Raw genomic sequence first — 26,616 nt, forward strand, 5'->3', positions numbered from 1 at the left:
GTAAAACTGCGAGTTTTCTTAATCCTTCAAAGACAATAACTGCCCCTCTTGATTTGTGTTTGTGTCTCCCAGATTCTAATTGCAGTTCACTCAAGGCTATGAGTTGAGCTCTGCATTATGCATTGGTTAGGGATTAGGCTTTTACAGATGCAAATAAGTTGGACCGCTCAAGAAATTTCATTTATAGTTGGTCTACTCTGCACGGTTCAGATCACAGACAGTTAGTTTCCTTCCCTTTCCCTCCTACTCTCTCATCTCATTCTGATGCAGCACTGATGCGCATGACAGTAATGATGGGGTTTGGATAACCATGGCTGTTACCTCTCACCTTGAAATTGCTTAACATACTGCATATCTATTTCTGGAGTTTTCTCCATTGTGTGTGTATCTGTGTGTGCGTCTGTGAGAGAGAGAGGGACTCTCACATTGTGTGTCTTAATTCCATCTTCCCTAACACTTCACTCTTTGCAAGTCCCTAATCCGACCAGCCTGTTTAAAAGGTGCCGCACCTCCTCAGGGGGCTGCAGAGAACACCTTACTTCTACAAGAGCCGTTCCATCGTCCATCCTTTCTCCCTCATTTCCACTTCAACTACACCAAAAGACTCCCTCATAGTAGTTTATTCTAAAAAGAGAGAGAGGCACAGATTGTTTCATCCACTTTTAAGGTCTTAGAAGAAGAAAAGGCATCAACACCCGCAGCCATGAATGGCACAGAAGGACCCAACTTCTATGTACCCATGTCTAACAAGACTGGGGTGGTGCGCAGCCCATTTGAGTACCCTCAGTACTACCTGGCTGAGCCCTGGAAGTACTCTCTTCTTGCAGCGTACATGCTGTTCCTCATCATTTCTTCCTTCCCCATTAACTTTCTCACCCTCTACGTCACTGTCAAGCACAAAAAGCTGAGGACCCCGCTGAACTACGTTCTGCTCAACCTGGCGGTGGCCGACCTCTTTATGGTAGTTGGGGGCTTCACGGTCACGCTCTACACGGCCCTGCATGGATATTTCGTCTTAGGTGTCAGCGGCTGCAATATTGAAGGATTCTTTGCCACATTAGGAGGTAAGAGTCAGAATTGTGTAAACTGTGTTTTCTGTGTGGATTTAGAACAAAACAAGTCACACTTTAAATTTGCTATAGTTTTTGGGTCACTCTCATAGGTTTGAATGTATTAAGTCGTTCATTTTTATAGGAAATTAGTTTGTCTAATTACTTAAACTTGAATCTAATATACTGCTTTTATTATTTCATGTTTAATGTCAGTAGAGATACTGTACTTAAACTTACATACATGCTTTCTTTCATGTTTTAGGAGAGATTGCTCTCTGGTCTCTGGTGGTTTTGGCTATTGAGCGCTATATTGTGGTCTGTAAGCCGATGACCAACTTCCGCTTTGGAGAAAAACATGCCGTGGCTGGCCTGGGTTTCACATGGGTCATGGCCCTGACCTGTGCTGCTCCCCCTCTCTTTGGATGGTCCCGGTACAGTTAGTTTCTGTGTCTACACTCTGTTTGATTAATATTCTGAGGACCATTTTCCCAGTAAAGCAGTTTTATAGTTATGTTTTTAAAACCTGCAAACTAGTGTAACTCACACATGTGGCACAAATACTGTGTAATGGTGCTGGCCGAAGTCTTTGAGTTATTGTGTGTTGTGCAGGTATATCCCAGAGGGAATGCAGTGTTCCTGTGGGATTGACTACTACACTCCCAAGCCTGAGATCAACAACACCTCGTTCGTCATCTATATGTTTGTCCTCCACTTCTGTATCCCCCTGTTCATCATCTTCTTCTGCTACACTAGCCTCCTCTGCACTGTGCGAGCGGTAGGAATGCCACTGCCAAAGCAATATTAATAGCAAAGACTTGATATATTGTTTAGCCCTGTAGAAAAATTCCACTTTATTATGTTTTTTTTGATTTTTTTTTTTTTCACCTTGCTCCCTTTCACAAGGGGTACTGCACATCACAGAGTCTCTGGAGATGTAAGGGATTTAGGGGCTCAAGGACACTTCAGGAGGGCAGATCCCTGCCAACATGGCAGCTTACACCCAGGTCCTCTGGCTAAAGGGCAGTCTGCCTGCTCACTGTGTCGTCCTGATGCCTTTATTAATAATAGAATAAGAGCATTTATAATGTATAAGTGATTATACACAATTATAATGCAGATTTTCATTTAAATTGGCTATAATCAGCATTCTTTAGTACATCTGTCAAATGGTAGTTTAAACATGTGGAAACAGATTAAAATAGGTTGCTTATAACCTACAGAGAATTTTTGTTATCTGAATCTGCAGCTCCTCCCAGCTTTGGGGAGATTTAGAGGGAGTTTCAGGGAGACTGTTTTTGGCTGCGTGACCCAGCTTTAATGATCTGGTACACTTACTGCTCTCATAGCTTCTCGTGTGTGTTTTTTGATAAGGATACACCAACTGCAAAACACTAGGCCAATGTTTAATATAATGCTTTGGCTGACATCTTATACCAAGTCTAGATTATGATAATTTATTACACTGATTGGCCTACTGCAGTCAACACAATGTCAACTTTGTGTCAATATATCAACGTTTTTAGCAAAAGACCCAAAACCCAGCATCACCTCCCACACACTACAAATACACTTTATTTGTTATTAGCTGCTAAACAAAAAGGAGAACCAAGCATCTAAAGGGGAAGATATGTATAGTTAGTGTAGTGAGAGACAGTCTCTCCTAAAATCTAATCATTCAACATTCGTGTGAAATATGAGCATCTTTACATATGTTAAATTACATTAGCCTGATGTGAGCCTGAGGTAAGTTTTCATGCCTAAAATAAGTCACTGTTTGTATTTTTGAAACTATCTTACAGCAGACAAAGTTAAAGATAAATTTAAAACCATTACGATTTCTCTATTGAAACCTACAGCTTAAGCATGTGCTGCTTGTAGCTAGTTCAGACCAAGAACAGACCTAACAGTACAAAAACAATAAATAAAATGCATTACAATGCTAATGCCTAGCTAACTCTTAACCTCCACACTAGCTATGCCAAAAAGTCTTGTTCTGAATAACGTATTCAACCTTTGCTGCCCCCATGTGGACAAAGAAATTAGTGCACGTTCACAAGTGACAGGCATGAATTCTCATCTGTTTTTGGAGAGAGTACGTGTCTCATGTCAGTGAGAGATCTGTAGAGCTAAGACAAAACTTGAAGTTATTATCTCAAAATTTGAATATTTGAAATAATGCTGCAAAATTCTGACTGGCAGGAAAAAAGAAATTACTTCAGTGGTGGAAACGAGCTTCCATAGGATAATGCGTTTGTTTTTTCCACAACATAAAAAACATAACTAAATAAACAGTGTTAGTCATCTCGGTGGTCTAATCAGTTTTGTTCAGCAGTCGTGATGGGCTCAAGCCTTTTGTTTACATTCGGATTAGAGGTTTAAGTTAACCTGAATCTGTCTGTCAGGCTGCAGCTCAGCAGCAGGAGTCTGAAACCACCCAGAGGGCAGAGAAAGAAGTGACTCGCATGGTCATTGTCATGGTGATCTCCTTTTTGGTATGCTGGGTGCCCTATGCCAGCGTGGCTTGGTACATCTTTGCCAATCAGGGAACTGAGTTTGGGCCAGTATTCATGACTGCTCCCGCCTTCTTCGCCAAGAGTGCCGCTCTGTACAACCCAGTCATCTACATCCTGCTAAACAGACAGGTATGACGTACAAGAGTATTTTCACGAACGCATTTTCACTTTGACACAGTTTTTGCAGGAAATTGTGTGGGCTTCATGTGTCTGACAGCTGTGGTTACTTTTCAGAGAAGCGCTTTACATAGTAAATTTTAGCTTATATAGTAACAAATTTCCTGTTCCCAGCAGTTGGGGTTGTGTTTTTTTTCCAGATGTGTGTGATTCTACCAGATTTGCCCATTTTCAAATGATTTGGTTTAATTGTCTAGTAGTGTTTCCATTTCTTTATCCTTCATTTCATTGCTCACTTCAGGTTAACAAATCGTTAACTTGGAAACTACAGGGGTACACTAATGTAATCTCTACTTTGACTAGTAGACTAAATCTAAATTTAAGAACATTTCTCTAATTCACACGGGCGATCGTGGCTCAAGAGTTGGCAGTTCGTCTTGTAATCGGAAGGTTGCCGGTTCGAGCCCCGGCTCGGATAGTCTCGGTCGCTGTGTCCTTGGGCAAGACACTTCGCGCCCCAGGGCAGCTGTGGCTACAATGTAGCTTGCCATCACCAGTGTGTGAATATGGGTGGATGACTGAATGTGTAAAGCGCTTTGGGGTCCTTAGGGGCTATGTAAAGCGCAATACAAATACAGGCCATTTCAATAGTTAGTTCGCTTTTTCTAATTAACTATGTCCCAAACAAAAAAAAAAAAGTCAAATAAAAAAAGATTCAAATCAGCAGATAAATGACCTGTAATTGTCTTTTCTTTCATTTTTAACCTTTATTTCATAATTTAAGCCATAAGTGCTGTGTTTATAGGTTTTTTTTTATTTAAGCAGTTCTGTCATATAAAGGCTGAGATGTATTGTCGCCGTGTTGTTGCACAAATTGCACTTTTTTTTTCTTTTGAATCCTCAATGATTAAATTTGTAGTTACACTTAAATTAAAATTATTTACACTTAAACAGTTTGCAGGTGTCTTTTTATAGGCAATAGTTTTTCTGATCTGGCTCACTAAAAATCAAATTGAGCTGTATGTGGCCTCGCGACGTAAAATGAGTTTGACAACCCGTGAAGGCGTCATAACTCTGATTGTGATTTGTTTTTGTGACCTCCAGTTCAGAAACTGCATGATCACCACGGTGTGCTGTGGAAAGAACCCATTTGGAGAAGATGAGGCCGCCGTCTCCAAAACTCAGACTTCATCCGTCTCTTCAAGCCAGGTGGCCCCCGCTTGACCTGTGCTCCCTTTCTCACCCTCTTCTGTCCCATCTGTGCCTGCCTCAGATGGGGACCCACCACCGCCAAGCAGCACTACCTTCAATCAGCCAATCCTCTTGACTTACCTCTCCTTTTGTCTTCTCTGCAGTGTCGCCACTGCACCTTCAAGTGGGACTGACACATTTAAAAACCAGCATGTGTGTTTTTAATCCATTTAATTATGGAGGGTTCAGCTGGTCTCACAGATTTTAACCTGGCATCCAAAGGGGTGACCACTTGGTGGTCATCCAACTGAGCACCATATGAGCTCTCTACTTTCCAAAAACACACAAACTGGGTAAAAATCCAACTGTAAGTAATTATCACAGCTAATTATGTATCCAAAAACGTGCTTTAAACAGTCAATTATATGAGTGGAATTACTCTGTTTAGATAATCAGATGAGTTTTTAAGCTCTACTCTTGTCTCTCTAACTCTATTCTAGTTGCCGTGTCGATCAAGCTGAGAAGGTTAGCTTCTTGGTATTGTCTGAGATGATTAGTGTAAAGAAATATGGACCTCCTGCAAGAGTCTGTACATGTGTGAGTTGGATGTTTATGTATGCGAATGTCAGAATGCTAGTGTGTGAATTAAGGTGAAACAGGAATATTACTGTAATGGCTCGGATTTGTGGCAGTTGTTCTGTGTCCTGCAATAAAAACAAAGCTAAATGTCTGCACGATCCCCCCTGCCCCTTACTCGTTTTCTTCATGAGAACATTTACAAGGATTTCTGAGAAGTTCCAGATGCTAGCTTGTGGGCTTTTAGGTGGCAGGCCAAATCATAATGGTTTTCAAATGTTAAAATTCACTGTGGCGCTGTAATGCATTTAGAAGTGAACCACTCTGAGAATTAGTATAATAAATGCCATTACTAGACACTTTAAAATCCTAAATACTGTAATTTATTTCACAAACTCTGACAAGTCATTTGGCATCACAAATACAGTCTCTCCTCTGATTATATTGAGCTCACTTTTTTTTTTCTTAAATGTAAATTTCTCTCTTTTAAATTTGATCAGAATCCAACATGATTACCATTCATTGACAAGCACACAGATCAACACTTATATACTGATGCAGCTCTTCCCAGTGAACTACATTACATTTGATTTCATAAATTTCAGTCATTTATATTCGTCGCCCCACTCCTCCGCAACCCGTCATCAACCTGCGAAGCACATTGGGACATATTGTTGAAAGCACCAATGAAATTCCAACGCCCATCTTCACCAATCACACCTGAGAACGTTGCAGGCTTTAGGAGATGAGAGGAGTTTATCATGGTCCTACTAATCCTGATGAACAGGCCACTTGAAAGCATTATAACACATCTATAAATATTGCTATTGACATTATATTACAGTACAGTGCATCATTGGCTTGTTCCCTTCAGAAAAGGGTTCAGTGCGTTAAGGTTGCCACCAGGGCGAACTGTAGGTCCCAGTAACTGTAAAGACATCCCAAAACCCCCATCTCTGAGCTCCCACACATTCCCTCTAAAGCTTAGTAGAGTCCAGTCGGAACTGCGTCTGTTTCATGGATTAATATTTGGGAAAATTTCTTGGCATCCCCACAAGAAAGGAGGGATACTTTGCAAATGTATGATGCTTAACAGGCAGGTTTGAATCCTTTGCTCTGCCGCTTTCCATCCTGGTAACAGTTTGCTTGAAGAATAATAACACTTAAGACGGATAACTCCTGTGACCGACATTCCCAAGTAACCACGTAAGTGGGAGAAAGGCAGTTGGCAGCAGGAGGAAGAGATTGTGAGCAGAAGATATTGGCAGGTTCAGGCTTCACTGCAGCACTCATAGATGTTGTCCTCCACAAGGGCAATGACCTGCTCAAACTTGTGGTGCAGCTGAGTGCGACGTGCAGTGGGGTTCGACTCCAGAGCGTTCACCACCTGACCGAGGGAGATAGAAAAGAAACACACAACAAAGGAGACTTTCAGTGGCTGTCGAGCATTCATGCATCTATCTTTCTGGAGAGATTTAGAGAACCAGCCAGACATAGAAAGTCGAACAAGTGAAAGGGAGAGGCAGCAGAGGAACAAGTGAAGTACTTCAGCCTCTTCTGCTGCCTTCATGCATGCCTCCACACCACAAAAGCATTCGCTCTTCACATATTTACAAAACCCACATCTGCTCTGTTTTTCATGCCCAATAGTTGTCACCGTGTCAGTGGGATTTATGGGCTCTTAGCGGCAGTGTGCTACCAGGCAGAGCGAACTGAGCTGGGGCGACAGAATAGGCAATCAGGGGCCATTCAAAGAGCTCCCTGAATCAGAGTCTAAGCCCATGGCCCACGTCAGTACAGTAGCTTGACAGAGGAAAGCAGCTAAACGGTATTATCATGAGGGTGCTCCATTAAAGCACAGTCACCACTGACTAAGCCTCTCTAGAGAATAGTCACAGCAGCGAGGAAACATGGGGGAGTACAGCAGGGGCTTGAACAGGGCTAGTTCAACGCGACGCATGAGATACGAAGCGGCACCTTAACAGTCATTAAGCAGATGGGGTTGTGATTAAAGAGAAGGTAAACAGCACGCTGTTTGCCTAAAGTGAAAGGTATCCGTGGGCTGGAAACAAAGGATTGGACAGACTGAATAGCGGCTGCTGCTAAGAAGATATTCCACACGGAGTATTTTCCCCGCTTAAAACATAACACCAGGAAAAAAACAACAAAATACTGCAGGTTTTCAACTAAGGCATTACGCGACAGGTTGTGAAGGTGTCTACAGTATGTGACATCTGTCAGCGTGGCTGCGATCTTCCCTACTGATGCGTCACGCTCCGATATCCATCTGTGAAACTTAATACAGCAAGTGGGCTCAACTGAGATGTTTCATCTGCCAAATAGGGGCTGTTGTTTCAACAATAAAACATCTAATCCAAATATGAGATCACAAACACAGAAAAAGCACTGTGAATATCTCTTACCTGGTTTCTGTATCTCTTGGCATATTTGTAGATTTCTGTCAAGGCCAGGTTGGTGTTGAATTCATTTCTGTATTTCTGCCGGAGCGATATCAACATGTTTGATTACATTTAAAAAAAAAATAAGAACGGGCCTGTGATTGCAGGCTTTTGTGAAACTAAATGACTCACACACAGAAACTTTTGGAATCTTTCACTTACTCGTGACTCCTCAGCCAGGTGAGCATTCATCTCCTGCTCGCTGAGGGGTGGCATGTCTTGTATCTGCTGGTAATAGCATTGCACTCTCTTCTTATACTCTGGGATCTCCTTGGCATACAGCAGCTTGTTGGTAGGCGAGTCCTGGAAACAAATGGCAGCTTTTAGCCAGAGTACTCAGACATTAAGAACACCTTGCAAATCCAGAGTTGTGAAATAAAAATGGAACAGCTTTGACCTTAAGGCTATGTGGCCATTTTAGCCTGCTTTAGATTTCCAGACTACTACATTTGTCTTTCTTAGTCTCACTACGTTTACTCAAAGTTATGGTTACTATATACTCTGAAATCTGTATCATTATACATTTCACCTTTCAACTGTGCTGCTCTCATGCTAATCTAGCAGTAATAAAGCTTTGACAAGAGCCGAACAAAGACAATGTGCTCACTCACAGTCTGCCCTTATTATTTTATGGGTAAACGCCTGCTATTTCCTGCTGATCCATTTTTTCGAGTCTGCTTTCCCCTGCTGTCAAATTCCCTACATTTAAGTTGTGATATTGCAATTCTTGGCCAATGAGGTTTCTGCTCAAGCCCGTCATTTTCTGGCTGCTCGGCTTTAAATACCATTTCAATCCAGTGTTTCTGACTTTTCGTACCTCCTGCTGTGCAACCCACCTCCCCCTCATCCATGGAGACAGAAGTGAAACTTTATATCAACCACCCGCTGGGCCCTACTGCATCACCGTCAGCATCTGAACTCTGGGATCTTGATGTGGGCCTACGCATAATTACGATGCTTCTCATTGATGAATGAGTCACAAAAAATGTAACCTCTGTTAAAACCTGATTAAATTTTTTTTTATATGCTTCAGTGTTTATTTGCAATAAAACACTCTAAGGACACTTCGTCCAGTCAGTGCTTATGGGCAGGCCAAGGATTGTCTCACATCATGCCCCTCACTCCATTCCCCTACATTTGAGTAAAAGAGCTTCCTCCTCTTGGAATAAAATGAACACTTCTCCCACTTTGCCCTAATGGCGGTTTAATTAAACTGGATGTTATTTGTTGATGAGCCTATCTACACCAGTCTAAAGTGAAACAATGGAGGGAGGGAACCGTTTCCTTTGCGCACAGAAGGAGACTCAAACAGTTATAGCCAGGGAAGAAACAAACCAGTCTAAACAACTCTCTCCACAGTCACTTTAGGCTCTCACACTGGTGTTTATTCAAGCAGGAAGAGAAGTAGTGAGGCTAAAAGGCTGTGGGCATGTTCAGGTTTCAGTTGTGGCTGTTGTTGTGAGCAAGTCTGTGTTGCGTGTGTGTTACTGTGAGAGAGAGAACGGGACAGGGAGAAAGTAGGGCAGGGAAAAAGACGGGGTTAAAAGTGACGGACAGCCACAGCTTTCAGCATCAGTGAAGGTGCTTACAACACACCTTGGCATTTCTATGTGTCATGAGCTATTTGTGTCACCTATTGCATGTTTGTGTGGTTTAATGTGCTGAGGGACTGGATGGCTCCGGCTACAGTTGCTCCTTCTGATAGTGAACCCTCTCTCTTCCTGTCCACAAGGTCACTTCCTGCTGCTCGCCCATCTGCCTGGTAACCCCCCTGTGACCCTATGGCCCTCTATGTCCTGCATCTCGCCAGATAAGAGGGTTTCTGTGGAAACAGCGAGCCATGCTTAGTCTCCTACCCCTCCCTCACCCCTGCTGGCTCCTGCTAATCCAGACCCTACACTCTCTATTCCTGAGGCACATTCACAAACAGGCGACCGTGCATAGAGGTGTGTCAGGCCACCGTCCTTAACCTACAGGAGAAAATGTGGCCATATCCTTGAACCTGGCGATTCCACAGACAGATGTGACACAATAATGAGACACCATGGAAAAATCTGTCATATCGGGAGGTTTTGTGTTCGTTTCTACATCTATAGGTACACATCTGCCCGCAAGTACATGTGAATATTGGCGCTGTGGATGCGCTCGCTTTTTGGCTCGGACCTGAAGTGTATAAATCAGACTGTTTCTCTGTGAAAGAGGAGCATTATTTGATGAGTCCTCGGCTCCCTCCAGGGAGGAAGCCAGTCAGAGAGAGACAGGAAGCAGAGCGTGCTCAGGGTCACGGTGTCTGAAGGATGAGACGGATTTGTGAGCAGTGAGGACATTGACATGCAAGCACACATATACAGACAGACAGATAGACGAATGCACACACACGCGCGCACACACATTGGCCCACAGCACAAAAAGAGATCCCTGGTGCTCATGACCTTGGATCAGCCGACTGGGCTGAAATAACATGAGGAAAGGAGGTAGATGGGGCTGACAGTCTGAAGGCTTTGGGATGAAGGTTCACAGTGGGACCTGAGGTTTGTGTGTGTTAGTTAAATACAGTAGATACATAGAGCTGATGGACAGATAAATACAGTATGATAAATCAGAGGTTTTCAAGGAAGGCAGAGGAAGCCCAGGGGGGATCTATTTCCATATATGAATTTAAACACACACAGAGAACATCACAAATAATGTCAATAAATATACTTAGATAGAAGACTTTTATCACTTTCTCTGAGAATTGTGTTTTGTAGGGATTTTTTTTTCCAGCTTTAAACTTTTCCACTGGTATTCATATGGGTTTGTATGCTGGAAACAGGAACTGCAAAAAGCAGCTTTGAAAACAAGAAAGAGACGTTGACAGAGAGAGATGGTGACAGACTCACTTTGCCTAGTTGCAGGTCAGAAATGGAGCAGGCATCGATGAAGGCCTGGGCGATGACAGATAGACATGCGTCCATGTGATCTGTCTTATCAATGTCAAACACAAACTGAGGATTCTTCAGGATGTTTACCCAGAACCGCAGCGGTAAACTGCACAGACAGAGAGCGAGATAAGCTGTTAAAAGCACTTGCACAAAGAGGCTGACCAAAGAGGATTTTAATCGGACCGTTTAGTTGCCTACCTGTTGGTCTTCCAAATGTGCAGGGTGTCTGGGTCTGTGATGCCCCGTTTGTCAGCCTGTTCCTCCAGGAAGTCAAAAAAGTATTTAACAGCCAGAGGAGGGCGGTCTGGAGGGATGCTGAGGATGGCCTGAAAGAGGTCATCCAAGAACTTCTGAAGAGTTCCCTGTGGAGGAAGAGATAAAATGCGGCTCACACATATGCAGACACATGGTTTCATGCGACGAAGGAATTTCTGTGTGGCTTCTGAAATAAATACAGGTAATAAAATATGGAACAGAGAGATGACTTGTGTTTTGTTTTGGCTTTTGGTCTCTTGACTATAGTTACCTTTGTAGACAGCAGGCGTGTCAGGTAGATTTCAGGCAGGACTTTCTTGCGATGACTCTGCCTGTGTGACCTCTTGTTCTCCATTAGCTCATCGTGAGGTAGCACCTATGAAAAAAAACCCAGTAAAAAAAAACATTAACTGCACATAGATCAAAGCAGTGAACCCCAACATGAGTAGCTGAATGAATGCACCACTGTCTTTGCTGTACAAAATGCCAGAGGGGAATTTTCTGGTTCTTGCATTAGACACATGATCCGCATAAGGGTATTTTGAAGCTCTAAATAATTTACAGAAATAGGGAAGTGATGGGATTTGGGAAATTCTCATGGTTTTCCTCCAGTTGCCATGCACAGCATCATGTCTGGGACTTGCTCATACAAGTCTACATGGGGGTAGCGGAAAGAAAGAAGCAGTCAAATTCCACCTACTTGTGTCAAAAAATGACTGCTGAACTGTCCTGCAAAACTAACTATTCACCCGGCAAATTGTATCCAAGGAACTCATTATTCTAAAGTCAAAGGGCCCATATCTTGGCTGACGTTTATAAAAGAGCTTAAGCGGCATTAGTGCTGTCATGTCCTCTCAGCAGCTTTCCTTTTCACCTCTATTCACCCCCATTCTCTCTGTCATCAGGCCTGCTCTGGGCTGAGTAACACTGGCACACAGAGGAAAAGCTCGGGTAATAAACTTAGACATAGCTCACAGAAACATTCTGATTGCCTATGAGGAGATACTCACCAAGTGTACATACTTCTCAGTATCCAGATCTTTAACTGAGGAGAGAGAAACAGAAAATAAATAACATACAGTAAGAAACAATGTGCAATCAGCAAGGTGGAGACCTGACAGAATAAAGAGGATACGGTAACACAGGGGAGTTTGACAGATAGGAGGAAGAAAAAAAAAAACCCGGGAAGATTGACAGGGCTGCAAGAGAGATAGAGTGCATGCAAAAGGAGAAAGTGATTAAGGTGGACTGTGGGCCAGTCGAGGACGGGAGCTGTCTGAGAGAATGAAAGAGAAAGATTACGAGTGAAAGGAGAGAGAAAGGAGAGAGATTAGGGGAGACAGACACACAGAGTCTGTGATTGGTTCTGGAGCCGGTGTAATGAGATGGTAATGCTCGGCCAACGCTGAGAAAAAAGCATTAAACCTTTCTGTTTATATATAGATCTAAACACGCTCGTACACAAGCATGTGTACACAGATATGAGTACAAGGACACATGTAGAAGAGTGTTCAAACACGAGTACAGGCACAAAGACAAATGCAGTAAATTACTGTACACACCCCAGCAAAGACAAAAGAGAGGCATTTGTGCGGATACACACACAAACACCCTCATAGTAAGTGTGGTCTCATTACAGACTTCATAGCTAGAGATGCTCCTGCCCAGCGGGCCTCAGTCCAGACCCTCAACACTGATCACAGGCAGGCAGGACAGTGTTTTCTATTAGCCAGGGAGCACTACACGCTCATAACACCCCATTGATGCTTTGAAGCGGGAGCCAGGTTTGGTCCACATAAGCCTATTTTTGGCCCATTATGAATGAGAACAGAGGCTTTGATGGACACAGCCTGAGCAGAACTAAGCTCTGGTCTGGTACTGATTATGTAAGGTAGACCTTAGACAATGAAAGGACAAGCCATTAAAGGATGTATGTAAACTCATCTGTCAACAGCCATAGCAGTCATTTTGTTCTGGGCTGAGATTGGACAATGGGCAAACTTGTGTCACATTTTCCCCCCAAGGTGACTCACGCTAATGGAATACATCTATAATGTGGAAAAAGCGGCTCTGAATGAAGTTGTAGAATTAGTACGTGTTATGATTTATTAGGTGCAAGTGTGTTTAGATGTGTGCTTTTGGGGACACGAAGGTGTGGGGTTTCACGCGTGTTTACATTAGTGTGTCATGTTCTCGTGATCAGCTACTGTAAGCATGTTCTCTGATGGAGTGGGTGGTTGTATTTATGCAAGTGTGGGCGAGTGTGTGACAAAGAGACAGCGAGTGGGTTTGTTTGAAGGTGGCGTACCTCTCCCCAGGGTGTTCTCTTTCTTGTCTTGCATGCTCATGGCCAGCGATGCCCCCTCTGGGATCTGTGAAGAGGGAGAAGGTGAAAAGAAGGAGGGAGGGAGGAAAGTAGAGGAGAAAGGGCACGGGGTCAGGGGTGAGCGGGGGTGCACCAGAACAGCGTCATTAAGCACGCCCTCGAGGGAGTGTCCCGCTGAGGGCTTTGCATGTGCGTGTGTGTTGGTCTCGCGTGCATCTCGAGAGGTGGCGAGTTTGCGGGAGCCTGGCAGGGCTCATTAAAGTCAGCCCACGGTGAAATGGATTGAACAGCCTCGCCGATGAACCCAGACTGTTAGTACATGCTGAAGCTCACTGCTTTCACAGCTCTGTCCCCATGGCTCAGCTAAGACTAAACAGAGCACTTAACAAGTACAGGTAACAGGTCAAAGGGCGAGAGTCACCGAACTTTTGTTTACTTATGCACAAATGGACATGGACATAAGCAAACATACACACGGCAAGACATTGTTAATGGGAGAAAAGTGCATGACATTTTACTTTTTTCTTATTTTTTATTTTTTTATAAAGGCAGTTTGAAGCTGTAAGTAGCATTGCTGACAGGATGCAAGATTCTTCCCTTTAGCACTTATTAAATTCTTATATGAAAAGCAACGATTGGCTAATTCTCTGCAAACACTGTAATTAAAAATGTTTGTGTCCTTTAATAAATGAAAATGAAATAAGTACATTTTAATAATGCTGTACAAAACAAGCTTCTATTTAATTTCCTGTCCTATAGTAAAGCAGTAAATGAGAAACTGTATACATATTAGTGTATTAGTACACAGTATACATTATCAGTTACTCACGCAATGCCTGTCATTACTTTTACTGGTTTATTTAACAAGGACATTAATAATGCACATGAATAAACACTGGTGCAAATGTGCCAGAGTGAGCAAAGAGACTTTTTTTGTGGGTCTGAGATGTTTTCGATAACAGTTTACTAACTTTTGAAAAAAAAAAATTTGCAATTTAAAAAGTGGCACACAACTTTTTCAATAACTTTCACAGCAATCATTTACATAGCACTCTGCCAGGCGTCAAATCCAGATAATAGATTCAAACTTTTGTTAGCAGTGAATTACTACAACATAAGCCATTTAAGTCCCCATTAAATCAAACATGTGCTTTATTATTGTTATTTCAGTTTGAATGGTTGACCTCCAGTTTAAAATGATTTATGCAGCAGGTCTTTTCACCTTTATCTGTGGAAGAAGAAAAGTTTCTTAAATTGCAGTTTAACACTAGGGCAGGGGTGGGCAATTAGTTCTCCGAAGGGCCCACATGAGAAACTGGGACTGTTGTGGAGGGCTGCAACAGTAAGATGAACTCATTTCTGCTCATTATTAATTTTACTTTATATAAGCTTATTGGTTTGGCCCTCAACAACAACGAGTTTCTAATGTGGATCCTTGGGAAAATGAATTGTCCACGCCTGTGTAGGAAATAGGAGTTGGAAGAAACTCCAACCGATCTATCTTCTTCCACTTATCCAGCTGAAGGTTACGACAGGCTGGAGCCTTTCCCACCCTGGACAGGTCGCCAGTCTGTCACAGGGCCTACACATAGAGACAGGCAACCATTCACGCTACACCTACAACCAATTTAGAATGATCAATCACCAATTAACCTGACCTTACTAACTGCATGTCTTTGGACTGTGGGAGGAAGCCGGAGTACCTGGAGAGAGCCAACCGGGACTCAGGAGAACACGTTAACGCCACACAGATGGTGCATTCAAACCCACCACATCACCGTGCTGCCTTCAACTCCAATCCATTTACACTAAATTATGACTCTAGAGCTGAAACCAGCAACTCTTGTTTTTCAATTTAAAGTTTTAAATGATTTAAAACTAAAACAGCTTAAAAGCTTTTACTAAGCATTTACTAGATGGATGTGTCGAGGAAAAGGTTTTTAGGTAGGCCTGCTCCATTAGAGTATTATGCCAAGTTATTGTAGTTTTGTATTTTTTGAGTTTATGTATTTAACTCAGTTTAGTTTGTAGAGTTGATTTTCTTGTTTCAGTTTTATATTTGTTTGAAAATGCTTCACTTAAGTTTTTATTAGTTTGAGTGTTAATTGTAGTCTTTTTTAATTATTATTGAATGAAGGACACACATCAGAGGCATAATTAGGAAAATCAGTACAGACATTATGATAAAAACAGAAAAAAACTCCTTTAAAGCAGTTAACTCGTCGTCTTGTAGACACCCAGAATTTCTATAAGCACATCAATCAAAGCCTCATCCGGCAAATTGTAAAAACTTTTGACAAAACTAACAAATACTAAAACTATTTCTTCTATTATTTTTTTTATTTCAATTTAGTTAAAGCTAAAGTTCACAAAACAGTTTCAGCTAGTTTGATATTTTTTTCAAATGTCTAGTTTTTATGAAAATTTTACTTCACGTTTATTTTCAGCTTTTAGTTTAGTTTTGGTTAACTTCAATAAGGTTGATCCTATGTTGAAATCGCAAAGAGGAGAGCATGGGAGGTTACTGTATTTGTTAGATCTGTGTGTGAAATCAACACGAGCCAGCGTTTAAACCCACTTAATGCAGTGACTCACGAGGACTCTATAATTCAAACAATTAGAGCGCAGCAGCATCAGGCTTCGCTGAATGACATTTAAGTTTGAACTTTCAGAGGAACCTAAAACACTTGTCTCTTCTGACGTGGTTAAATAATAAAAACACTTTTAAGCATAACCCGGCCCTCGAAATGTTGTAAAAATCACGCACTGTTAGTTAACAACTTCTAATTTGAAATAAATTATACTGTTACAGATATCGTATACTGAATTGAGCCATCAATGGTGTGCTAATGCCGCAGTAAACGATTTGTGCAGTCACAAAGAGAAACATGGTGCAGCAGCGAACTCCAGCACAAACAGAAACACCTACAAAAAACGAGAAAAAAAACCCGCCACAGAAACATCTCCCCACCCGGTGACAGCCAGTGACACCTTTTACACGGGATGCTTTTCAGTATGCTGATTTGTCTCCCAGTTAGGATGACGGAGAGAGAGATGCAAGGTAAGACGGAGCCGATCCTGCCAAATGATAAATCCTTGATTCTGCAGCATCAGTCTAACAGACATCAATTCGGGCACCAGATGTGGAGGTGTGGCAATACTTGTCATACTTCCAGAAGCCTACTCTTTCCTTGAAGTGCATTTAAGAGATATATGATGGAGGAGGAATGATTTCCGGGTCAAGGGAAGGAACGAGGACGCAAGAAAGCACAGGCAGGCATAATGAAAAGCACCGCATGCTCCAGTTCACACTCTCAGCATCCCTGCTGTTGATGTTGCAACATGCAGGATATACAAATTCACCAAGGCAACACCCACCACAATGGTCTCTCACAAGCACACACCTGGTAATGGAAGACTGTGTTGAGTTTCTTTCGGCCGTCCTCCATCACTGAGGAGTTGTCTAGATCCTGCAAAAGCTTACTGTTGCTGCCTGAGTCAAACCACTCTGGAGGAAAGAAAAAAGGAGAGACAGCAGCAGCGTTAGACAATTTCCTTCTAAATTTGGAAAAGAATATGCAAGACGGACCGCAGCCGTGCTCTAACTCTCTGTGTCACGACCTGTGGAAATATTCTCGGGCCATTAATCAAATCAGCACTGCAGGGTCCACAGCTTTTGAAAGCAATAACTCTTTGTGATTATGACTGTACACTCTCCTCAATGCATTCTGTCATTTATTACATTGCAGCCTCAGGTTAGTTGAGCTTCATGAGAGGAATTGACCTTTTGCAAAGGAGATTACTATATCTTGGAGGGCTGGGTAGGGGAGAGGATGAAAATAATCAGAGAAAATGTGCTCTTACCCAGGTCGACATCCTCGGCCCGAGGCCACTGGGAGAATGGGAGGTTTTTATAAAAGGCTTCAATGATTTTTTCCTTAACTTGGCAGATCGTGTCTGTGTTCATGACCCTGACAGATAGGGAGTCCATGCCACAGCCCTGGAAGGACACGTTGATGTTCTGCAAAAAAACAAAAACAAAAGCATGGGACGATTTGTAAAAATATGAGTTTGGATCGTCAGCATGACATTGTCAGCATGGCCTAATTAAATGAGATGTCAGACCTGTGGCTTGGCCTCAATATTCTCACGTAGCAGCCACTCCTCATTGAGGGTGTAGCGGGCTTTTCCTGTGATGGCGTCAATTGAGCCCTTGTTGATCTGCTGCTTGATTGCACACAGCAGCAGGAAAAAAGGCTCACCCACTGTTTCCTAAAGAATTTGCGAAAATCAAAGCTGCGGTAATTCCTTTTAATCAAACTTGTGTGAGTCATTAATTACTCTGCTGAGCATGCTTCTTTCCCATCCTCACCTTGAGGTAGCTATACATGCAGATGGACATCCAGTTGGTTAGCATTTTCTCCACTACGGACTCAGTCCGGCGAAGCATTAGTTTGGGGTTTTTGGAAGCCGACGCATCAATCAGGTCCACCAGCAGATCTTTCATGATACTGGTGTAGTACTCCAGCTTGCCATGGAGGGCGATGGTGAGCAAGGACGCCAGACTGCATCTGAAGGGTGAGAAAACAGATTAGCGGCTGAGACAGATGAGCAAAAACAGACTCTGGCAAACATGCCCTGTCAGTGTGCGGTCAGTGGAGATTTAAAAATAGCTACATTAAAAGAAGAACAACAATATTTGGTCCTCCCTTCAGCACCTGTGACAGCAGAGCCAAATAAAGGTTTGATCTAATGCAGGGAGTGTCTGAGTCAGTACCAGGGGTGCAGGGGATTTCCCTAACAAAGCCCCTCTAATCCATCACAAAGAGGCTACATCACTCAGTAAGTGCTGATGTTGTGCTGGGAAAAGGATGTGGTCTTGCCGCTGGAATTTCTCTCTGATTCACAATGACAGCCCAGTTTTAGGACATCAGGAAAAAACAAAACAAGTAACACTGATATATGTCCGTATATTTACAAAGCTGGAGCAAAAGGTTTTCCACAAGCTATATGCAACTGATAGAGAGAAAAACCTACAGCCTTAACCATGGTCTTGTGTCCTGTGAAAAACTCACTATACATTTGTTTTTAGACCACAGCTTCAGTTTTAATGTTAAGACTGATTTTACACTGAATGTTAAATTGGTAAGTCAGAACTTATTTAATAAGTTAAGAAAACGGATGGATGGAAAAAAGGAAGGACTGATAAACTTTGATCTATTAAATGGATTAAACTTTAATATAAGCTCATTGCAGGCACAACACCAGCGTAATGAAGCCAATACAAAGTGCCAAAAACTAGAGTTCAATGGCCACTTAAGGCTGGCTGCAGAAATGAGTCAATCTCAATACAGTACTATTTTAAAATGCCCATGTTTACACAAGAAAGACGAGCATATGTAAAGTCTGGCACAAAAAACATTTTGGTCTTAGTATGTAATTATTAGGCTGTTATAACTTAAGCATCATTAGAGACTGTTATTTTCTGGTATCTACTATCTACTATTTGTGGTGTTGTCCCTTTTAGGAGGCATAACGTGGAATACTACGTGGCTAAAAATGATGTGTCAGGATAAAAGTATTAAATTTTTATGCTACTTTCCACTTATTAAGTTGTATCTGTGTCTGTGCAGCGCACTCATACATGGAACCTGCTTATTAATCAGCCTTGTTCACCATTCTTCACTTCAGTTGTTTGCGGTGTGGTCTTTCACTTTATCTTATTCAGTATGGCTCTCTGAGAAAAAAATGTTTCCTACCCGTCTACTTGACAGCAGTTTTTCTGTGTGTAGTACAAATGAATGTAGCTGTAAGAGAAGCAGTTACCTGTCCCGCACAGCAAAGTCTTTCTGCTGCTCCAGGGCATGGACGAACGTGATCAGGAAGTGTTTGTTGTTGAGGAGAGTGGAGAACAGAGTGATGCCCTCTTCTATGTTAGGCCTTGTTGTGTTGGTGGCCTGATGACAGAGGGGAGATTAAACAGTTATGTCTCTACATGACTTCACCTTAACTGGATTACACACCTGCTGCGTCCCCCCTAATCTACTTCACCTCCTCTCATCTTGAGTGACCCATCCACCGAACACTTCATCTTTCTATCACATCTCCTCCCCGTGTACCTTCAGGCACCTCCCACTCTGGTTTCCTCCACACTATCTGCACGTCCTGCTCCAGTCTCTTACTGCGTGTGATAGTCTCTAAATGTGCCGAGTCGACTTAATGAGTATGGCCTATCTATGAGTGCGTCTAAAGCAGCCGTGTGATGAAGTCTTCCCTCTGGACTGCAGCCATATGGTGTGGTTTGCAGCCTGACAGAAGGAGAACAGGGGTGTCCATTAAGATAAATGCCCGCCTATGAGATTTATTTGCTGTGACCTGGAAAACACTTCCTGGGAAGACAATGTGGATCCAAGGCACTTCATCACTGTTAGACAGGCTCCCCCGGCTGCCGACCCAAAACTAGCACTGCAGTCTTTACTTTCTCTCGTTGTAATGTGCGCATGCATGTGCTTTCACTTTCACCACACATTCTCACAAAGGTGTGTGAAAATGCACGCCCCCCTCTTTTACTCTCTTTATAAGTCTTGCTCTCGTCCATCCTTACACACACACACACCTACACACACACACCACCCACTAGAGATCTATTTCATTATAAAGCATACTGTGAATTTGTCCAAGTGCCTGTAGGAAGTGTGTCTACAGCCTGCTATCAACTTAGCGGGAAGCGCGTTCATTAACAAGCTAACATTTGTGTCCTTTGAAACACCTGAATGACATGCATACATAATGCGGGTTCACACAGACAGTACAGTGGCATAATCCAGACACAAACTTCGCAACCACAGGAAGGAAGGGAAAGAAAAATCACAATACGCACAACAACCTTACCACGAAACCTTAATAAGCTTCAGCGTGACCCAGTTGAAAAACAAGAAAGTGAAAAAGCACTTTGGCAGGAGAAAGCCTAACCTAACAACCTAATGGCTTAACCCCTCACCTGCCAATCCTGCAGCAGCGGGTGGGTCTCTGGTAAAGCTCGAGGTCCCAGAGCATTATTCTCGTAGACAGGTTGGACCAGACTTTTCTCGTAATCTGAGCACATCTGAAACACACAATCACACACAGAAAACTGTCATAAAAAGTCTGCTGTAGTCATAAACACCGGAAGATAAACAGGGGAAACAAAAAGAACTGGCTTTTATGCGCTGGCAGTAAGTTTTGAAATCTGGAGGCAAGGGACAGAAATTCTTGAAAAGGTCCCGAATGACCATGAAAAGGAAACATGACACCATGACACAAAACGTCATGATCCTTAATGGCTTTGGAGACAAAGTGGCCGAGAGCTAAGAGGCAGCCTTTCAACACAGTCTGTCATTTCAGGACAGCCACGTCTGGCTGGCACTCTAACTGTGTCTAAGTCTGCGTCTAACACTGTTTCGTGTGTGTGCGCGTGTGTAATCTCAGACAACCAGAAGCTCTCATGGAAAAACAAGAGCACAAAGGCTCATTTGCTGTCTTAGCAGACAAATATGACAGAACCCAGACTATGATACATGGACCTAATCAAGCTAATGTCACAGACTGGTTTGCTGACCTCCACAGCGACAGCCCTGAGCTTCAGATTTTGGTTGTGGCCATCTCGTTTATTCAAAGCCGGATGTGACGCAAAGGGTTGAGTCTGACTGAGGATGCACACCCGTATGGTAGAAACTTGTATCTGCTTTTTTTTTCCTGAAATGTCACCATAATTTACGGAATTAACATTATGCTGAGTTGCCTTGAAACTAGCGACTGATTATAAATCAAGGGAGAAGTAGGTCATTAAAAAAACCTACTGCACAATCTGGCCTCTTTTTGCAACCATACATTTGCTGGTATATACAAAAAAATCCAGCTGTATGAGTCTTTGCATCGGCTTCACTTTTCAGACCTGGAGGCTATGGCCAGCTTTTTTATACAGTCTGTGGGAGAAACGATACTGCAGTAGCAACACTGGAATTTATGTTTCCCTCCATGTAGCTTTTCAACACTCTCCTCCTCTCTTTTCCTTCCCAATAAAAAAACAAAAACCAAAAAAAAAAAAAAAAACACAAAACAGCGTCCACTGTCCACTGAAACCGACATGGCTGTCATTGCGCAAGATCATTTGTACTTGCAAAACAGCGTGGGTGTGTGAGTGGAGAAAAAAAGAAAACGATGTGTCTTTTGAGAGATCGGGGAGAAAGTTTCCATGTCACAGTGCCCGCCATTGTTCTGTCTCCTTGAAAGTCCATGCCTGTGGTTGGAAGACAAAGCCTGCTGAGCTGTGCCCGTCTGCACTGGTGGAAAAACACCCACCCACAGATAGACCCACTTCGGGGTGGATCGCACATCAGAAAAATGCTTACCTATAGAGAACATATTAACTGTCCTGCAGGGTGCCAGACTGAGCTACACCTCACTGGATTTCTGCTCTATGTTTAAAAGTTCCAAGGTGAATTTTTACCCTGCATATTACAAGCAATGACAAATGGGAAATGGGACATGCAGGGCAGAAATATTAAAACCCCAGTGAGAAAAATGGTATTGTCAATGTGCCAGTCGAAATCAGATAACAGGGAATAAATAGGGTTTCTCACCTTGGGGAAGAAGGTGCGTGTGACAAACTGTTTGTACTCCAAAAAGGGGATGCCCTGGCTGCGATTCAGTTCCTTGGTCAGGTCTGTCATGTCGGTCTGGAGTTCTGCAAAGCCTGAAGGCGCAAAAAAGAAAAAAATCCCCCCAAAACAAAACAAATGAGATTGAATCATGGGTACTGTTTGTACACCGTGGTTTCTTCCTGTTTCTGGCTCCTCGAGCTTCATTTGTTGCTAGGTAAAGTAAGCAAGAAATCTGTTTTCAGACTAATCCAGTAACCATCAATTTTCCCATCCTGCTGGAAGACTGGTTGATTTCACAGGAAGCTATTTTAAATCAAACACAGAATTATATCATTTAATTTCCTCCATCTAGTATCATCTTCTGGTTAAATACCAAATCCTAATCCTCTGATCTTTTCCCCCTCTCATCCTTTCTCCCTGCCAAACTGTGCAGCCCGTCACGACACGCAGGCAAATATTTACCAAACAACAATCAGAGCAGCCAAATCCAGTCTGAGGCTTTTATCCAAAACATGTGTACAGATCGAGGTTTACATGCAGTAACAGCATCAGCGTGTCCAGATGCTGACTCGAATCTGCATGGCAATGTTGTAGCCACTTTATTGGCTAGCATGTACCAGCAGAGGATAATGTTCACATGTAATGACACGCCAGAGATCTCTTTATAGAAAAGTGCATCCTGTTGCAGGATGAGAGACGTATTTGGGTTACAATGGCTGTTTCTTCAGACTGTGTTTGTGCAGAAAGAAGAGAATACTAGACCAGAGGGATTTAAAACATATTTCATTACACCGCCAGGTTATTTATCCTCCTGCTCGCTAAAGCATCGTCTGAATCAGTTCACACTGTCAGCTCCAGATTATAAGCAGCAGGCCTGAATACCAAACCTCCCCTCTGCCTCACTCTTCAGACAAATATCATGACACTCCCATTTGTGTAACCTGGAATATGTCAATTACCCATCTTCTTTAACCCTCTCCCCCTTTCGCCTGCTTTTATCACATCTTCTCAGCAAAAGTATCCAGTGCTTTGTTCACACTCACCCTGAACTCTGCCACAAATTTATCTGTGTCCTCTGACAAAATAACCTCTCCTCTCCTCCTCTCCCTCCCACGCTTCTGCTTCTCCTCAAGCTTGCGGCCCTCACTCCCGCTCCTATCGCTTCCTCCCTCCATTTTTCTTTCTCTATCCGTCCCCCCTATCTCCACACAATAAATCTGGGTGCTCAGATGTGGAGTGGCCTTCATACTGCTTTGGTCTAATGCCCTAGACACGCACACGCACACACACAGACACAAAACCAAACACAAACTCAAAGGTCTCGTTCCTATAGGGCAGAGGGAGCAGAGGCGATGTGGTCACTCAGTGTGTCTGTCTGTGACTGATCATTTGGCAGAGACTATGTTTTATGAGTCACGCTTACTAGGCACAGATCTGTCCACTGTTGTTTCTTTCTCGCACTTCAGACTAGAAAACCTCAAAAACAAATATACTTTTCTGCTCGCACGCGCACACAAACACAGATATACACAAACAAGTAAACACAAACAAGTGTGGTCAACATTTCTGTCTTCATGCAAACTTATTTTTTTTTCAAAATCGCTATCAAAAGTGACTTTGATAACAAAGTTTGTACTGGTGCGCTCATGTGTGTGTGTGTGATGTTCTTATAAACACACCTTTACGGATCTCCTCTCTGATCTGGGACTCCATCTCCTCCATTTGGAGTAGCGTTTTCTGCCAGTAGCGTTCTGCCCTTCGGCTCTTTGTGCAGTACACTACCAGAGCTGAGAAAAAAAACAAAACAAAACACAAAAGAGTGAGAAAAATACAATGCAACTAATTTACAAAACAACTGCTGTTATCACACACTGTCAACTTCCTGGAAATAATAACAGGGTCAAAATGGGACTGAGAGATTTTCGAATGGATGAAATTATTTTCGTGTTTTTTAGCTTTTATGAGCTCGTGGAAAAGACTTTGTGCCAATGTTTTTCACAGTGAGAACACGGGACGTTAAAATGATTTACGCACTAATATTTCAACATTTATGTCACACCCACAAAGTCTGGCAAGAAAAGAAAGGAGGTTGGCTTTTTTTTTTGTTTTTTTTTTAATATCTGAGAACAGATTCATACCGGGAAACTGTGTGAAAATCCACACTAACACCAATTTTCACCCATACACCTGCCCCAGAGACACACTCAAAGATTACAGTGTATACACACACATAAGCACACAGATGGAGTAAACGGTAAGAGGAACACTGTGGTCTTTGTGCAATGGATACTGAAGAGGAATGAAGGGAGGCGCAGGAATCTATGACCCCCGAATTCCTTTTATCTATTTCCCATCTGGAGCACGCATTGCTATAACAGGCATACATCCATCACGTTCTGGTAAGTATGTGTACACAACTTACCCACAGTGCACAGCAGCAGCAGCACACAGCACACCACAATGGATACCACGATGGCCATCTCGCTGCCGCCGAGCTTCACTGTGGCAACTTTGCGTCGAAAGTTCCCCACTTGCACCTAAAAAGAAAAAGGAAATGACAAATGAAACTGGGTCAAGCTCCTTCAAAAATCGGCCTCCTCCATTGTTCTGTTTTAAGTTTTCCCTTCTCCTTCTATGGATTTTTCTAACAGCGTGACTGTCAACTATATCGCCTCAAGCCCAACATTTACTTTTGTGTTCTTAGAAGCTTATTTAACGATATAAAACATTAAATTCAAAATAAAAAACTTTCAGCTCTTAATCACTGCAAATAAAAATATACTCCCCAAAAAACAAGCTACCTATTCTATAATTATCTGACAATATGTGCATTTTAATATAACACTTAAATGATCCCATCTCCATCTCACTAGTCCAGAAATTTGATAAAAATGCCCCAGCTGTCAGATCTTTTGAGTCAGCTGCTGGTTAGATGTTGCAAAAAGCCAACTCTAAAGCTGTGCAAGCATGTTGAAATCCTAGCAGATGCACTTAGAGTAGTGGGAATATGAGCAAATGATGTGTAAAGATAATTATAGCAGCCCAAATGAGATAAAATAAAGGGATTGTTTAAAATGGTTTGCACTGATGAAGGAAGAGTGGCGAGAATTAAACCCCACTTCCTGGATAGTTGGCTAGGAAATGAATGGCTGGAGTCAAATTGTTGTCCCTTTTCCTGCACTACATTGTAACCCAGTAAGGTAATATCCAAAAAGGCAAAAAGAAAAAGTTGAAGGCAGAAGTTTGCAAAACACACAGTAATGAGCAGTAGATGCATTAAAACTTTTCTTTGTAACACAGAGTGAGTAGAGTGCAACAGAAGCAGTTCTTAATGAGAACACAAGTTGCTGCAAACATGCACAAGCACATCATTTTTTTCTCCATAGGCACAGGTGCACATATGCAGAAAAAAAAATTACACACTGTAGATTTTGAAAAATGGTCTCTCGCTGCAACGAGTCACCCAGTTCAGTCTAACCCAGATGTGACAAGAAAAGAACTTTCACTTCTGCCTTCTGATTAGTCAGCAGGGCCTCTCTGGTCCCTGCTCACATCATTCCCGCTCCTTCCCCAATCTGAACATATTTAATGAAAAGAGACGGAGATAAAAAAGCCTCCAATCCTCAGACCAAATCCTTCTTACAGTGGTCTTACTCTAACGGGGGGAAGCTGGCTCACCGGGCTCCCTCATTTTCACATTCCCTCTTGCTCTTTCTGTTCCAGACATTTATTTACTCAGACCAGCCAGAGGAGGCCTTCTTCCAGAGGTTGCAACAGCCAGGCCTGGTGTAATGGAGGGGAAAATGCCATTGTTCCATGTTCCTGTTTTGCTTGGGGTACAAAAACACTGCTTCCCCACATCCACTTCTGCAGCACTTCAGAGCCAAGCACAACACAGGCGTGCAAAAATAGATCTTCCACCAAAAGTAAGTGAAGTAACACAAATGGCCACGAGCTATGCGTCACCCCAACATGTATGCATTTATTCAAATGTGCCAGCACAAAGGAAAATGTACTTGCACTCTGTATTTATGCCCCTGTCAAATGCGCTTGCAAATCATCCTCAGTGCTCGTGTGCAGGAAGCAGACAGCCCACCCATTTGTGTTATGACATCTTATCTGACCCTTGCCCTGACTTTATGTGTTTGCTAATTGCCAGTGTTTATTCTGAGACATCCTGAGAGACAGATGGGGGTGGAGGTTTGCTTGAGCAAGCCACAGGTACACAAGGAGAGACAGACAGAGAAGGAAGGAGAGGCTTTACTTCTATTTTTGTGTCAAAGTGGGGAAACGCTTCTTACAGTTCACCTCAACCGTGGCAGAGAACGACTAACATATGTTTTCTGAGCTATTTCAGCAAACCACTCGCAGTTTGGCTCATATTTAAATATAGATGAATGCTTTCCCCCTTAATAGAGCCCTATCGAAACAGACCAGAACGGATATCTACAGATGGGGAAGAGAGATGGGTAGGAAAAAGAGGGTCTGGTTTTATCAGGACTGCTCAGGGCTTAGCCATGTCTTGATTAGGGCATTTAATGGAGAATGAAAGAACCAGGAA

General features: G+C 42.7%; 2 protein-coding genes across 2 annotated transcripts in view; one reads left to right on the forward strand and one right to left on the reverse strand.

Moving 5' to 3' along the window:
* Positions 1 to 63: 63 nt before the first annotated feature.
* exorh (extra-ocular rhodopsin) lies at positions 64 to 5,612 on the forward strand. Its single transcript, XM_082518118.1, has 5 exons — positions 64 to 1,064; positions 1,315 to 1,483; positions 1,662 to 1,827; positions 3,455 to 3,694; positions 4,787 to 5,612. The coding sequence occupies exons 1-5, from the start codon at positions 704 to 706 to the stop codon at positions 4,904 to 4,906; spliced, it is 1,056 nt and encodes a 351-aa protein (XP_082374244.1). The 5' UTR covers positions 64 to 703; the 3' UTR covers positions 4,907 to 5,612.
* Positions 5,613 to 5,809: 197 nt separating this feature from the next.
* Positions 5,810 to 26,616, reverse strand: part of plxnd1 (plexin D1) — a 73,489-nt gene continuing 52,682 nt past the window's right edge. Inside the window, exons 20-36 of the mRNA XM_082518095.1 lie at positions 24,478 to 24,592; positions 23,735 to 23,842; positions 22,035 to 22,147; positions 20,414 to 20,518; positions 19,240 to 19,370; positions 17,786 to 17,984; positions 17,539 to 17,685; positions 17,278 to 17,434; positions 16,818 to 16,921; positions 13,396 to 13,459; positions 12,098 to 12,132; positions 11,359 to 11,463; positions 11,031 to 11,194; positions 10,791 to 10,938; positions 8,071 to 8,211; positions 7,873 to 7,947; positions 5,810 to 6,836 (exon numbers count right to left, since the gene is read on the reverse strand). Of these exons, the coding sequence (XP_082374221.1) occupies positions 6,720 to 6,836; positions 7,873 to 7,947; positions 8,071 to 8,211; positions 10,791 to 10,938; positions 11,031 to 11,194; positions 11,359 to 11,463; positions 12,098 to 12,132; positions 13,396 to 13,459; positions 16,818 to 16,921; positions 17,278 to 17,434; positions 17,539 to 17,685; positions 17,786 to 17,984; positions 19,240 to 19,370; positions 20,414 to 20,518; positions 22,035 to 22,147; positions 23,735 to 23,842; positions 24,478 to 24,592 (2,028 nt within the window). The 3' untranslated portion in view covers positions 5,810 to 6,719. The remainder of the gene's footprint in view (positions 6,837 to 7,872; positions 7,948 to 8,070; positions 8,212 to 10,790; positions 10,939 to 11,030; positions 11,195 to 11,358; positions 11,464 to 12,097; positions 12,133 to 13,395; positions 13,460 to 16,817; positions 16,922 to 17,277; positions 17,435 to 17,538; positions 17,686 to 17,785; positions 17,985 to 19,239; positions 19,371 to 20,413; positions 20,519 to 22,034; positions 22,148 to 23,734; positions 23,843 to 24,477; positions 24,593 to 26,616) is intronic.

This window comes from Aulonocara stuartgranti, assembly GCF_965226115.1.
Source record: "Aulonocara stuartgranti genome assembly, chromosome: 20".
Classification (NCBI taxonomy): domain Eukaryota; kingdom Metazoa; phylum Chordata; class Actinopteri; order Cichliformes; family Cichlidae; genus Aulonocara; species Aulonocara stuartgranti.

What these genes read in the sequence shown, in the direction of transcription:
- exorh (XM_082518118.1), top strand. Translation starts at nt 704, where the DNA reads ATGAATGGCACAGAAGGACCCAACTTCTATGTACCCATGTCTAACAAG. An exon ending in CCTCTCTTTGGATGGTCCCG is followed by an intron (nt 1,484 to 1,661) that starts GTACAGTTAGTT and finishes TGTGTTGTGCAG; the next exon opens with GTATATCCCAGAGGGAATGC. An exon ending in ACATCCTGCTAAACAGACAG is followed by an intron (nt 3,695 to 4,786) that starts GTATGACGTACA and finishes TGTGACCTCCAG; the next exon opens with TTCAGAAACTGCATGATCAC.